The 16,494-nt window shown below is 34.3% G+C and overlaps 1 protein-coding gene across 8 annotated transcripts in view; it reads right to left on the bottom strand.

Moving 5' to 3' along the window:
- The window catches only part of LOC111515066 (serine incorporator TMS1), a 275,478-nt gene that overhangs the window by 56,726 nt on the left and 202,258 nt on the right, over positions 1-16,494 (bottom strand). For all 8 annotated transcript variants that reach the window (XM_074176759.1, XM_074176769.1, XM_074176772.1 and 5 more), the window contains one exon: positions 3,805-3,989. In XM_074176759.1, the coding sequence (XP_074032860.1) occupies positions 3,805-3,989 (185 nt within the window). The remainder of the gene's footprint in view (positions 1-3,804; positions 3,990-16,494) is intronic.

Here is a 16,494-nt window from a genome sequence, read left to right as displayed (position 1 = left end):
ACACGAGTACCTTCGAAAATCGGGCGTGCGTGTGTGGTACCGTGGAACGAAGGACTTACCGCCTCTCTGACAGTGTCTAAAAACCTGCCGGCGCAACTAGAGAGCTCAACTCACCAAAGATGAAGGTACAATTACAGTGATATCATTTCCAATTTATAAAAGTCTCAGTAACCTTATTATATACAGTCTGCTTGCATTGAAGAACACCACCTGCATTCATCATGAATTTTCATCAAGTATCAGTCAACCTTGAACAAATTTTTACCGACTGCTCATAAACCATCATGAATTGGTATAAAAATAAGAGATGAATGGGTTGGCACTCTGTTATTGGCTGGATTACCAGAGGAATATTAACCCATGTTAATGGGATCATGAATTGGTATGAAAATAAGAGATGAATGGCTTGGCACTCTGTTATTGGCTGGATTACCAGAGGCATATTAACCCATGTTAATGGGGATGGAGAGTTCTGGAATTAAAATCACGGCCGATTCTATTAAAAGCAAGCTTCTTCAAGATGTTAAATGTGATAGCTCAGAGAATCAATCCGTAGCGCTGTTTAGGAAAAACATCAAGAAATTTCATCCGAAAGATAAAAAAGGTCTGAGATGTTTTACCTGTAACAAGTATGGACATATTCCAGCGATTGCTAATTTCCAAAGAAAAAGGACAAAACTAACCCAGAAACCATTCTGCACTAATCATTTGTAGTAGGTGAAATTTATTCTGATGATTGGTTCATAGATTCAGGTGCCTCACGACACATGACTATGAGACAATATCTGCTGGATAATTCAAGAGAAATCGGAATAAGTGAAGTTCAAATAGCAAACAATACACGATTGTCTATAGATTGTATCGGTGATGTCAAACTCAAACTTATTTAATGGCAAAGATATAACAGAAGTAATAGTGAAGGATATTTTGTATGTACCTAACCTTTGCATGAACCCCCTATCCGTTAACCAAATGATAAAAAAAAGTTCCAGGCAAAAGTATTAAGTTAGGTGAGACTGGTTGCAGAATTATAAATTCGAAAAATTATTTAGTTGCAACAGATACGTTGGTTGGTAATTTTTTAAAACTGGATCATCCAAATCAAAATACAAGTTTTGTCATCCGAGAGGCATCAGAACAAAGTTTCTGGCATAGAAGAATCGGACATATCAATTTCCAATGCCTGAAGAAACTTCTAGAACGTGTAAATGGACTGAATTTTAATTCATATGAAGATGAAATTCGTAGTTTGTTCAAAAAGGAAACAAACCAGATTTCCTTTCACACCAGAACTCGTTCTACTATACGAATGGAACTAGATCATTCTGATGTATGTGGTACAATGTTAGTTAGTGCACTAGGAGTTGGTCACTATTGTTTGGTTTTAGTTGATGACTTCAGTAGGAAAGTATTCGTCTACTTAATTTCACATAAAAACACAGTGCCAAAGAAGATACAGGAGTTTGTGAAATGAAAATATTACGAACAGACCATGGAAAGGTATATTGTAACGCTGCTTTGAAAAGTTTCTTGAAAAAAAAAAGGTATTCTTCATCAAACATATATCCCGTATACACTTGAACAGAACGGTATTGCATGAATCGCACCATCGTCGAAAGAGCTCGTTGCATTATGTTTGCTGCTGAGTTGGATACAAAATTTTGGGCAGAAGCTATCTCAACTGCTGCCTATTTGATCAATCGTTTTCAAGTCGTTCTTTACAACAAAAAACCCCAGAAAGTGCCATATATTTTTTTTAATTAAGTATTAAAATAAATAAAAAACATTTTTTTATGGCACTTTTTTATAATATAGCTGTTTTTATAATTTTTTTCTGTTTCAGAAAAAATATAACGTTGGTCAATATTTTATTATAACAAATTGTTAAACTAATTAACAATTAAATACTAAATAATTTTTTTTGCCAAACTATTTAAAAGTGTAAATTATGATTTTTAAAAGCAAAATTATTTCTTAACTAATTATTTAAACAATCGAAATATAAAAAAATCGATTTTAAACAATTAAAAATAAAAATTAATTTATTTTTTAAACATAATTATCTCTAGACAACAAAATAGCAAAAAAAATTTCGAAAATATTGAATTTCTCTATTTCTTTAAAACAATTTAATAAACGAATTACGTGAAAAATTCATATCCTATGTTAATAACTGCCATTGTTTAATGTGAAAAGAGACATAGCTAAATATCAATTGAAAAAAAAATTATCAACAATTTTTAGATATTTCATTTTGTAATAGTTATAAAAAATCATAATTAACAAATTAATACATTTTTATGAACTTCTATCGCAGGATCGTATGAAGTATATATAACAAAAGGGCTCCACGAAGTTTAAAATGTATAGGCTAATTATTTATACCTTTTATCTCATTATTCATGTCAACGGAGATTGGGAAAAATTTGTTAGTTAACAATTGAATAACTTTTTGAAAAATGGTGATAAAAACTTTTTTTCTACGGGACTCGATTCATTCAAGTGTTGAGAAGATACTAGATTTTTTTCAAATTTTTAAAATGACATTTTATGTTATAAAAAAATTATTTCTTTTGATAAACTCTCTTTAGCGGCAGCGCGCATGCCGTAACAGCCGCGCGGAATCCTATTTTCAACGTCAAATTAAAATTATAAATAATGGAGGTAGAGTTTCGGGAGTCAGGGCTTTTTTATTGGAAGTTTCCTCCTCTTTAATATTTTTTGAGTTATTAACGAAAAACTAAATACCATTTTTTTCAAGTCTTATTTTGTTAATAATAATTGCAATTTTTCACCTGCACCAAAATCCTTCAAAAACATTTTTGTAGAGGTGATTCTAAATCAAATGAGCTATCGCTCATATTTTTAGGACCTTTATCTCTATTTTTCATGTTTTTGAACTTGTTTAGACTAATAATTTGACATAAGAAATCTACAAGCTTCAGCCGAAAGGTTTCGAAGATGATACCCTGCAAGTTTGTCGATTGCAAAAATCACTCAATGGACTTAGGCGGCGGGCACGAAAATTGCGATTGCCGAGCGATGACGACTGAGGAGTGGCGCGGAGCGGGACGATGAGAAGTATCTCGCGTGAACACGAAACGCCACTGCTCGTTTCGTGCACGTCACTTATACTGTTGATATTGTTGTATGCATCGCCACCGTTCCGCCGTCGCGTCGCTCGGCCGTCGCCATTTTCGTCGTCGTTTCTCTGATACAGGTTGCTGCAATTTCCTAGAACTCCAGAAAGCAACTGACCATCGCACTTTCTACATCTGAGGCGGAATATATGTCGCTTGCTGCTGCTGTACAGGAAGGAATGTGGTTGATAGGTTTATTGAATGACTGTCATGGACCCCGGGAAATCAATGGGGACAATAAAAGTTCACTGCAGTTAGCAGTGAACTACAAAACATATTGATGTGCGGCATCATTTCGTACGAGAACAAATTCAAAAAGGAATAATCAACCTGAACTATGTCTACACAAATTCGATGTTAGCAATGTATGTTGTCAAAAACTATCAATTCCAAGAAACATTTGTTTTGTAGCAAAAATATGGGTCAACGTAAATTTAGTTCTAAGGGGAGTGTTAGAATTGAGTACCTAATTTAGAGTAAAGCTAAAACAATGTTTTTGATTATGGTTTTGTTTTATGAGTAGTGTAAAAGATAAATAATTTGAGAACTGTATTTTCATCATTCTTCTCAAATATTCCAATCGAAGAATTTTCATCGATCCACTTAAATCGACGAATTTTCATCGATCCACTTAAACAGTATATTTCATTAATATTACACTCACCCATTTTGAATACCACTTCTTGGATCTTTAGAACTTTTCACTCCAATCATCATCAAAGCCATGAGAGCAAAAAAACATGTTAGAATGAAGCAAATACGATATACTGCCAGATATCCAACTGCCCCTTGACAATCAATTACTACGGAGTTAGGTACAAGAGAACTACTATTCGCACAAAAAGGTACCTAAAAAATATGAAAATAGGAGTTAGTAAAAGCAAAACATTAATACATCCTCTTTTGGGAAAGAAAATGTTTGGTTTTCTACTACTCCATCTTGATACAAATAAATGTGAGAAAAGTGTTTTTTGGATAATTCAGTGTTCATATAAATGTATTTGTTTTGAAATATTTTTTTTTGTGTAATTCAATGTTTACTTACATAAAAGAAGCTGTTTCAGAAAGACATTTTCTTCCAGTTTTTGTCTGAAAGTTACTTCTTTGGATGATCTAGACATCTATAATTTCTCTAGGATAAGACTAATACCTCATTGGGAAACAGTGTTGAAATAATTGAATGTTTTCTAAGAGATAATCCGAATTGCGGTTTTATATGCCCTACAGAGCACTGGAAATCACAATTTGAACTTGAAAACATAGGAATAAAAAATTTTGAGTTAGCTTCATTCTTTTGTAAAGGAAAATAAACATGGAGGGTTAGCCATTTATTGTAAAAAAGGCATAAAGTGCAAATCACTAAAAAATATAGTAAATATGTCAACAAAGGGTGAATTCGAGTGCTCAGCAGTCGAAGTTGCTTTACCTGAAATTAACATAATTATTGTTTCTTTGTATAGACCACATTGGTGGTTCATTAAAGGTATTTTTCGACAAATTTGAACGATTGCTACATAAACTCAATGATAGTAATAAGGTTCTATTTATCGCCGGAGACTTTAATATAGAATTTGAAGTGGAGAATAAAGTAAAATCAGATTTGCTAACAGTGACTCAGTGTTTTGATATTCACAAAACAATAAATGACTACAGACGTATAAACCCAACCACAAAGAGTTGTATAGACAACATACTTACAAATTATACAGGAACTTATGAGGCAAAAGTTATAGACACTTACATTTTAGATTACAAATCTCAAATATTAACGTGGGAAACGGCAAATAAAAAGCAAACGTTTGCGCTCAAATGATGATTCACCGAAACCAGAGGCGAAAAAGCCCTGCACGACTGAATCTAAAGCATCGTCAGGTGTACCTGATGTGCAAAAACCCTCATATGGGAAGGTTGTCGCGGGCGTCAAGGTGGGAATCTTGCACCTTGATTATCCGACTACCTCATTAACGGCCAACCAGCTGGAATCTCTTCAGGGGCCTATTTTGTCGGCTGTAGAGGTTATTCCAGACGTTGGCCCGTAGGTACAATCCCAGAGCTGCGTCTTTCGGCCTGGATGGTTACAGGTCGTCTGTGAGGATCAGGTTAGCGCCGACTGGCTTGCGGGTGTAGTCAATACCCTGCAACCGTGGGAGGGCGCTTCCCTGAAATGCGTCACAGGTGACCAACTTCCGAAGCCACGCATCTGTGTTGCTTACCTGACGGAGGCAAGTAGGTCATAGACTGACCTCCGAACAGGTCCTCGCTAGATTGAGGAAAATGAACCATGGTCTGTCAACCTTGGAGTGGACGATCCTCCACAAGGAAAAGTCAGGCCCTGGTCAAACATGGACATTCGCTGTAGACAATGGATCCATGGCCGTGCTAGCGAGGACGGGTTTCAGACCACATTTTGGTTTTGGCAGGTCTTATTCCGCCCTAAACCCCGGGCACCCTCCCAGCAGGAAACTACTCAAACTAGTCACTCTATCGTACCCGTTAGAGTAAATAAAGCGGGGCCGAGTAGAAATCCACCTATGGGGAGGAGACGAAGACGACCCACGTCTCGTCGAGAAAACCAGGAAAAAAAGGCTGGACGCGGCTCTCTGAAAGCGAAGACGAAAATCGTCTCGCCAAAGAGGACGGATTCAGTGGTCTCATCCTATCATGAGAACTGTCCACTGAGGGTTAAAAGAGATAACCGCAACTCTTCTTGGTGGAACAAAAGCCTGGAAAGTAAAAGTAAAGAAGTTGGACGACTATTCAATTGAGCTAAAGAGTCAGGTAACTGGGAGCTTTATAAAACCACTCTAATGGCATTAAACAAGGAAATTAGAAAGGAAAAACGGGAGTCTTGGAGGAAGTTCTGTGAGAGTATCTCTGATTTACCTCGCAGCATAAGAATTCACAAGATTCTCTCTAGAGAACAGACTGCTGAAATTGGGTCGCTTAAACGACCCGATGGAACATTTACGACCTCTAGTAAAGAAACGTTAGAGCTTTTGATAGAAAACTACTTTCCTGGAAATCTGACTCTTGATAACAACAGACCGCCCATCTTCGAGGGCGCTAAATGCCCAGAAAAGAACGACTGGGACGTCACAAAAAAGGTTATCACAACACCGGCAGTTGAATGGGCTTTCAAGTCTTTTTAGCCCTGCAAATCTCCCGGAGAGGATGGTATATTTCCAGCTGTTCTTCAAAACGGACTGGAAATAATTTTACCAATTCTCACAAAATTGTATAGAGCGAGTCTGGCGTGGAACTTAATACCACCCAGTTGGTTGGTAGCAAGGGTGGTATATATACCTAAAGCAGGCCGGAGAGACCCACACCCCAAATCGGTACGACCAATCAGCCTTACATCCTTCCTGCTGAAAGGACTTGAAAGGATACTGGACGGACATATCAGGAGGGTAGCATTATATGCATCCCCCCTGAATAACCACTAGTATGCTTATCAAACCGGCAAATCGACAGATTCAGCATTAAACAACCACGTTGAGAAAATCTCCCAATTCCTTGTCAAGGAGATTGTTGTTGCTGTATTTCTTGATATTGAAGGAGTATTTGACAATGCAATACCTAAATCATTGGCTAGGAAGGGTATAGAATCGACCATAACTGGCTGGATCTATGCCATGCTAGTAAACAGAACTTCAACTACGATTCTTCAAGACGAGGCTATCAGGTTCAGGGTCAAAAGGGACTGACCTCAAGGTGGGGAAGGGTAGCTTGTAAAATCCTCCAAAGCGTGTTGGACGTTGTTCACAGTTGGTGCCTGAGGGAGCACATGTCTGTCAACCCCAGCAAAACTGTGTTATCCCCTTCACCAAGAGAAGAAAATTGGACGATCTAACGCCACTTTCCCTCAATGGTGTGGTTATTCCATTTGGAACGGAGGTGAAATATCTTGGCATTGTCCTCGATAAAAGACTCACCTGGAACGCTCACTTGGAAAAAGTTTTACTCAAAGCCAGACTGTCTCTATGGACATGTCGAAGGATTTGTGGTAAAACTTGGGGTTTAGGTCCCAAACAAATCCATTGAATTTATGTGATGATTGTCAGACCAATGATCACTTATGTTGCAATTGATTGGTGGTCGAAGGCTTTACAGAAAACGGCCCAAGCTCTCTGGCTTACAGAGACAGGCTTGTCTGGCTATCAGTGGTGCCATCAGTACCGCACCACAGCGGCCATGGAGATCCTTCTAGATCTACCTCCTCTCCACATTTTTCTGAAGAGAGAGACTAGATGAACTGCATACAGACTTGTGCACATTGCCAATTGCACAAATCAATCAATGCAGAGTGCAATAGAGTGTTGGTTGACATTGCAATTCACAGCATTCTGCCTCCTTTATGTCTCCAACTGTCAACTACGAACTGCCTTATAAAGTACTATTCCCGAGTAGAGAGGACTGGATCCTCCAGGAGAAGGAAATATTAAGAGTAGATAGTTGTTGGTTCACAAATGGATCAAAAACATCTTTCGGTTCTGGTGCAGGTGTTTTCAGTCGCAGACCCAGGACATAGTTATCTACCTGCCTAGGAACTTATGCGACTGTATTTCAAGCGGAAATTTATGCTATTGAATTGTGTGCGGAGAGATTGGATAAATCCAAACTCACCCACAAGTCAATTAAAATATTATCGGACAGTCAAGCGGCGTTGGAAGCTCTTGGCTCCTACCGAGTTACTGCTTCGCTTCGAGAGGTGTAACACCTGTGAAAACCTACATTGTAATATATATATATATATATATATATATATATATATATATATATATATATATATATATATATATATATCTTCAAGAATAATGGGATAATGACGATATTTTCTCTTTATATTTATGAATGCTTAATGTTTGTATTGAAAAATAGACATCTGTTCTTTATTCCTATGGAACAAGAATAAATGATTTCGTGCTCCCTATACATACGTTAACCATAACAGAAAAAAACTCCTCATTATATGTCAATGAAGCTGTACAATAAATTGTCTAATCGAATCAAAGAGTTGAGGAGCATAAAGAAATCTAAGAAATAAAAAAAAATATTTAATAGATTTAGAACCATATAGTGTTAGTGACTATTTAGACCAAACCGAATTATAGAAATGTATATATTTAAATTTATGTTTTTTGTATAGAGATAATTCGTTTGAAATTGATTGATCCCTTCCTTTCTTTGGAAGATTCCCACATTTTTTGTATCAAGATGGTGTGTAGTAGAAAGCCAAAAACTTTCCCAAAAATTAATCACTCCTAAAAATAACCCTTTCAATTTAAACTTTTAAAGATTCCTTTGGCTGGGGTTTAATCAAATAAGCAAATAAATGTCATTACCATGACATTGATGACACGAGTAGATCAAACTCATTCCGTGAAATGAAGTCGTAATTTATGAATGAATTGTGCGTTTTTCTTATGTTATTCAGATTGGTATTGAAGAGCCCTGAGGCAAGTGTCTTAAGACGAAATATCGATGTCTACCAGTGTGAATGAAGGTGTTCCGTGTAAAATAAAAAGCAAGCCATTGGTATTATTTGATGTACTGAAAAAAAAAGGCTAAAGAAATGTTGAACTCTATTTGCACATGTCTCACAGACCTTGGACCCTGGAGAATGAAAACATATTTGATGTGTAAGATTATGACATTTATTGTCAATATAAAAATGACTTGTTCATTAAGAAATATTTGATCTATATTTTGTTTGAAAGAAATTATATTTGTTCTCGATATTTTGAAGGATAATAAATTTGTATCACACCATTGTTTAACTTTTTCCAAGTCACTTTTAAAATATATGCGGTTGTAGTGAATCATCGTTATTATTGTTATGCTAAAGTATGGACATATCATCAACAAGGATTATGAATTTACCTTCTATAGATGTATCAGCAGGTCGTTAATATACAATTAGAAAAAGTAAAAGGTAGAGACAGATTCCTGAGGTACCCCATATTAATAAAATTGACAGACATTGTGATATTCATGCATATAATAATAATAATAGCCTTTATTACCCGATGGTTTTAAACCATGTATAGGGTTAACTAAGTATGTTAAAAAAAAGTAATATCGATCCTTATAATAACAAAGTTACAATTTGAGAAAATGAATAACAAAATTATAATACAATAAAATAAAAAAACAATACCAGAAAATTAAAAATTCTCCATGAAATACTGAGATGCAGTGTCAATAATATATTCTAGGGTATCAAAATTGATATCACACAAATTTGAAATTGAACTGAAATTATTGCAAATGCTAAAGATATGTGACTTGAGATACAAATTGGTTCTGGCCAGTCGGCTGTAAAAAGTATTTGTACTTCTAGTTCTAAAATGAGGCACACATAAATGTATTAGAGATAACACCTCCATTGTTGTACAGTAATTCATACACAAAAATGATTCCAGTAAGTTTTCTGCGTAATTCATGACTTTCAATTTATAGTAATAGATTCATATGGAATACCTCTATCAGGATAGATACTATAAGATTTGAAGTAAATAAACTTTAGGAAACGACGTTGAACTTTTTCAATTAATGTATTATAGCAATTGTAGAATGGATACCATAGAACAGAGCCATCTAATTTTCAATTCAATTCAGTTCATTCATTGGTTTTACAGATTAAAGTGAAAGTAATATAAAACACATAAAAAATTACATATAGGTAGACATTTCACATTTGAAACTGACAATTTTAAAAATAGAGTAAGTAAATTAATAGAATATTATATACCTAGGGTGAGAAGTGAGCTATTATTTACCGAACATTTTTATATCCTGAGGCGCGTAGCGCCGAGGGATATTATTATTATTATTATTTATTAACTTCAGGTACAATATAAAATATAGAATATAGACATAGTAAAAACAAGTTAAGTTAATAAACTAAGAAGTCACATAAACTGTTTCCAGTTTGTGTGTGACTCTGAAAATTACAATCAAAGTTAAAATCACTTAAAGAAAACTAATAAAATAATAAAAATACAACATTCATATTCAACCCTAGATATATCCTTATTTACACTTACGTTAGCTAAAATACATATATACACATATATAATGTGCGAGGTAAATAATAGCTTTCTCAGCCGAGGTATATATAGAATTTCTTTCACCACTAACATTGATACATTAACAATTTTAATTTTGGCATTAGTAATTCTCTAACAATTTGTTGAATATATCGGAATATCAAGTAGAGTGGAGCGTGTTTCTAATCAGACTGGTTTTATTTATGTAAAAATTTGGCATGTGTCAAATTTTGATATGAATCTAGGAAATATCTCATTGCATTTTTGATATATTTCATTGTTCCACTTCTTTCATCGCTTCAGAACTTAATTTCTCAATTTTGCATTATAGTGAGAAAAAAATTTTCTTGGTTATATAATAACCCGAAGCAGCTATGAATTGTTGCATGTCAAATTGAAACGGTACAGTTTCCATGTTGAATACGCGATGTCGATGATAAGCGCGTAACATCTACTTAGGCCATGAAAACGTTTGCCGGCATTTCCATGACGGCCAAACACTGTACAATGATTATAATTGCTGTCAGTTTGCCAAATGAGGTTTTAATTCAAATTTAGATGTCATTTTGAAGATGGTCAGTCGGTAGCCAAGCGGTTCGGCGTGGGTGCTTTGTTCACTCACTCGAATTGACTGCCGTGTTGGTCGGTGGTTCAAGCCCTAGTCTGAACGATCGATCTTCACTTGCTACCGTCCAACCCGTGTTAGGAATCACACGTTAAAAGGTAAGACCTTTAATCCTTAGCTCGCACAAGTTTCGACTAGTGAGGGTTGTCGTTCGTAGGGGTGCGACAGCTGGTTAACGGAAAAACAGATAAAACGTCAATATAATTAATTGAAAAATGGGTGAAAATTCAAGTGACGATGATTTAGAGATGATGTGTACCCCGCCTGATTTGTCACAATTGTACAATTAATTATAATTTCAAATAATTTTCTAGCATATTTCCGATGTTCAATTTCCTACTTCTAGTTGATAATTAAGTTAACAAAAGTTTCTGTGAATATCTTTAAAATTATAGAATTGTTCTCATTATTTATCTAAGTGTTTTTTTATTATCATTATTTACCAAGGGTGAGAAATATTAATTCTCGTTAGAGGAATGGAGTAAATAATAGCAATTTCTCGGGTTAGTACTGAAAAAAAATTATTGAATGAAAGTATCCAATTAGCTGGGATAAAATTCTTCAATATTATAAAACATTTTCGACAACAGAAAAGTTTTGAGATGCTTTCTGAATCTGAAGTCAGTAGTTTCCTTTCTAATTGATTCCGGGAGCTTATTGTAAATTCTTACTTGAATAATTGTGATCATTACTGTGAGTGCTAATGCACTATTTACTCTTTATGTAGCCTGTAGGCTACATAAAGAGTAAATAGAGCAGATATGTTTGAAAAAGATCTAGAATTGAGAACTATGAAGCAAGTTTATTGAACCTGCCCAGACATTAACAATTCGTAAGAGAAATTCGGTAAATTTACAATTGTATCTTCACTCATCTCTGAAGGCACTAAGCTTCGCAAAATTCAAATCTGCTATTGGAAAAAGTTCTCCCACAACACTTTTCTGGCAACATTGAGAAATATATTGTTGTAGCAGGGTCTAGATGTTGTTCCAATATAATCCAAGTTACAATTGTTACAAGGAATGTTATAAATCACATTTGACTCTTTGTAGTATCCGTTTTATCTTTCAATTTAGTATTCAAATTCATTATAGTTTTAATATTTTTTGGCATATTTTGATATTTTGTTCATTATGAAAAAGTTTTATGATATTTGAAGATAAATATCCAAAGATTAGGTAAAGATTTATAAGAAAAGTTGATAGGTGAACTATCATATGAATTTCTGTTGATTAGATCGGAATTTGTATTACTGTCAGTATTAAAAATTATTTTGTTGAGAAGTTTTATTTGATAAGAATTTTCGAATGTTTCTAAGAAGTCGCGAGATTTTTTTGCTTGAGGAAGGGGTGTACTAATTTTTCTATTCTTTTTTCAAACAGAGTGTTAAATTGATTTTAACTGGTTTTTTCATGAAAATTAGTAGGTTTGACATAACAATCAGTGATCAAGGAATTATCAGTTTTATGGATAACTCAATAGTGAATTATTATTTTTTATCATATATATTGACAACATCAAGAATTACATGAGTTGTGTCTTAAAGTTTTGCACAAATGACATCGTCAACATATTTCTTGAAAAGAAATTTCAAAACTCAGTTTAGGAAGTATGTTTTCAAAAAGATCGTCCATTACATAGTGAGCTATAATAGTTGAAATAGTAGCTCCCATTGGTGTACCAAGAATTTGTTTATAGTATTTATCTTCGAAAGAGAAATAACTTGGGTTGAAGGTGAAATCGATTATTACAATAATTTTTTATTGTTTATTGAACATTTTTTATTTATATCATTCCATCTTATGAAAATACTTTTCTCCACTAGATTCATAGGTATATTGCTAAAAAGTGAAATCACATCAAGGTTGATCAGAATATAACCTGAAGGTAATGATTTTTCGTTTATAAAATTGTAAAAATCAAAGGAATCCTCAATATAGAATTCATTTTCATAATTATAAGCATCAGTGAGTATTCTAGTTGAATACCAAGCTCGCTGGTGTCACTTGAGTACTACAATGAACCATATTGCGAATTGCGATAATGAAATAGGTATTGATTTATTAAAGTTTCCAAAGAAACATTTTTGTTAATTTCATCTTTTAAACCTTTTTTGCAATGCTATTTTGAGAGATTTCACGAAATTTTCAGCAAATCCATTTGTAGATGGGTGATAGGGTGGAGATGTATTATGTTTAATTCCGTTCAAACATAGAAATTTAGAAAAATCTTCCGAACAAAATGGGAAACCATTATCGGTAGTAACCCTAGGTAGACCAAATCTACCAGAACACTCTCTGAATCTCTCAATAGTTGGACTAGAGTTAGTTGAGTTCAATATAAAAACCTCTGGCCACTCAGAATAAGTATCCACAATTATTAGAATCATTTTGCCATGAGATGATCCAAGAAAATCAGAATGAACTCTTTCATAAAAATATGACGACCGATTACAAGGTATTAACGCTGCTTTAGCTGGCTCTGCTCTAGATGAAGCGCAAATCCTACGATTTCTCACAAAAGTTTCTATATCTCCATCTAAAGAAGGCCACCAAAAATAAGCCCTGGCACTAGCCTTCATTTTGTAATACCTTGATGGGTCACATGCAACTGTTTCAATAAATGGTTACGTAATTTTGTTGGTATTACCAATCGATACCCCTACATAACTACACCATTATCAATTGATAACTCCTCTTTACGGCTATAAAAAGGTTTTATCAATTCATCAGGCTCATTAGGAAACCCATACCTAACATAATCATAAAGTCTTCCTACAACTAAGTCACGTCTAGTACATTTACATCAATAGCTGCTATTTGTTCCATACAATTTAACTAATCAAAATTTTCAGTTAAGAATTCATTTGTTTTCAATGGAAGACGGCTCAAACAATCTGCATGGACATTGTCTGTTCCTTTGATGTATCGAAAAGTGTAGTCAAAACCTGACAAAAACAATGACCAACGTTGCAATTTTCTTGCAGGCATCTTAGGTAAACTTCTGAACTCTGCAAAGAGGGCTTTTAATGGCTTGTGATCTGATGCAATTTCAAACCTTTTTCTTACAAGATATTGATAAAACTTTTGGACAGCCCAATATACACTCAAAGCCTGCTTTTGCGATATTGCATAATTTTTTTCAGCTTTCGACAAGTCCGAGAGACAAAACAGATTGGCCGTTCACTACCATCAGGCATGAAATGTAACAGTGCATCACCAATGCTCTATTGGCTGGCATCACACCTAATCACATTGGTTTTGTTGGGTCAAAATGCACAAGAACTTTATCTGAAGCTATTTCCAATTTTGAAAAGACTCTTCACACTCATCATTCCAACTAAATTTTGAGTCTTTCGCAAGTAAATTGTAGAATGGTTTTAACTTTACAGCTAAGTCCTTGATGAATTTAGAATAATAATTTATCATTCCCAAGAATGCTCTAAGTTTGGTTATATCCTTTGGACGTGGTAACTTGGCAATAGCCTCAACTTTTTTTTTGATCTCTTTCTAACCCTGCTGCAGAAATTTTATGTCCCAAGTAATAAATACATTTTCCGAAAAATTGACATCTTTTTAAATTTAATCGAAATCCATCTCTGTCCAAACTTATGAGAACCTCAATTAAGTTTGATAAATGCTCTACATTATCTTTGCCTGTGACAACAATATCATCTAAATAACAAACGGTCCCTTCACAACCCTGAAGAACCTTTTCGACAATACTCTGAAAAATATAACAAGCGGGTTTTGTTCCATAAGGAAGCCTTAATACTTTGAATAATCCATATGGAGTACTCCATGCCAAAAGTTCAGCTGTTTCCTCATCGAGAACTAACTGGTTAGAAGCATTCGAAAAATCTAGTTTTGAGAATCTTTGACCCCCTTGTAAGGCAGCACAAATAACTTTGATACGAGGCAGAGGATGATTAAAATCCTTCAAATATTTATTAAACGTAATTTTATAGTTAGCACAGATACGAATATCCTTTTCATTTGGTTTTATAACAGGCACTAACGGTATCCCCATAGCAGTTTTGGGCACCTTTTCAATAACCCCATCTGACTCTAATTTTTTAAAATCCTTCTCCACCTTATCCCTAAAATCAAAAGGAATTGGATGTGGTTTCTTATAAATAGGCATTGTACCCTCTATTAGTGCCAGTTTTACTACCTCTTCTTTATAAGTTCCTATTTCATTTCTAAAAAGATCTGAGTATGTTTTTAACAATGCATCGTAATGTATCACGATGTTCAGAATGAATATTAAAATTCTTTCTTGAGATCGTACTCCGAGATAACTTTTTCCCTTCAAAGAAAACATAAGTACCTCTCAAAGTTAAATTATACCTTGACCATATATCTCTCCCCAACAGTGGCTTAGCAGCTCCTTTTACCGCAACGAAAGGAAACTTATGCTTAACTCCACTGATTGATACCACTGCTGTGATTTTACCTACAGGATATAGTACTGGCCCATCATAGTACCTTAATATTATTTTTTTTGGCTCTAATTCAACTGGTGAGAAGTGTTTTTCATATATTATGTGAGGCAAACATGACAACCCAGCCCCAGTGTCTACTTCCATTTCAATAGGAATGTTATTAATTAAGATATTTATATACACTGGGTTGACATACTCATCTCTTAAATCAATATTAAATGAACTAATATTAAACTGATATTATCAACAAAAGTGTCAATATTTTCCATCTCAGTATAATGGTTTCTATCTACTCGAACTTTACAGGCTGATGAAATATGCCCCTTATTTTTGTTTTACAAGGTTTTTGGGAGAAGGTTAATTAACTACTTCAAGTCTAGATAGTAACTCTTTATTTCCGGCAGTCCACCTCTTGACGTGTGTCAGTCACAGAACAATTTTACAGGTCACTAACATCCCCCTTATTTTGGATGTCCTTTTTCCAGAATTATTAAACATATATATGTATATACACAGCTATTCAAATTCGTTTCTGTACATGGGGATCTCGTAAACGATAAGAGATAGAGTGTCGGTTACATTGTGACCTATTCAATGATGTAAAGAACAAGAATATAGCTCTTTTGGTTCTAGAGATATACAGAAAAAAACAAAAAATCCCAAATTATTTTTTTGCTTATATCTTCTTTATTCGCAGACGTATTGAAAATCTGTTCACATTTTGCTATTGACACTTGATGTGGGTTCTCAGAATACATTCATGAATCTTTTATACAGGGTGTCATCTGACTTGGGCCACCCCCCATCTTTGAATTTTTAAATACTGACCTGTATTTTTTGTTGTAGTTTTTGGATCGTAGACGTTCACTTTATACTGAGAAATTAAATTAAATTTTATACTTCGGGATGTTTCGGTAATATTCAATTATAATTGTGTGAATTATTCCCTTTTAAATTACGGCCCTGGAAATTGGTTGACTGAGTTGAATAAAAACATAATAGCAACTGTCACGTCTCCCTACAACTCTACGATACATAGAGTTTTTCGATAGTTTTTTTTTCATTTTTAGGTACCTATTCATATTTTTTCCGTTGCTCTGAGCGTTTTCTACAATGAACTTCGAATAAGAAAACCTTTTATGATTATTTGAAACATATCTACAAAAAAATATATTATGTGTGTTTTAATAAGCAGAAAAAGAAATGATACCTATAATAACATCCGAAACGATC

Source organism: Leptinotarsa decemlineata, unplaced genomic scaffold (assembly GCF_025532065.1).
Source record: "Leptinotarsa decemlineata unplaced genomic scaffold, Ldec_3_MD MMD2_P_RNA_scaffold_14, whole genome shotgun sequence".
In the NCBI taxonomy this organism is placed as follows: Eukaryota; Metazoa; Arthropoda; class Insecta; order Coleoptera; family Chrysomelidae; genus Leptinotarsa; species Leptinotarsa decemlineata.
Note: the sequence above shows the minus strand (reverse complement) of the source record. Positions and strands in the feature narration are given on the sequence as shown.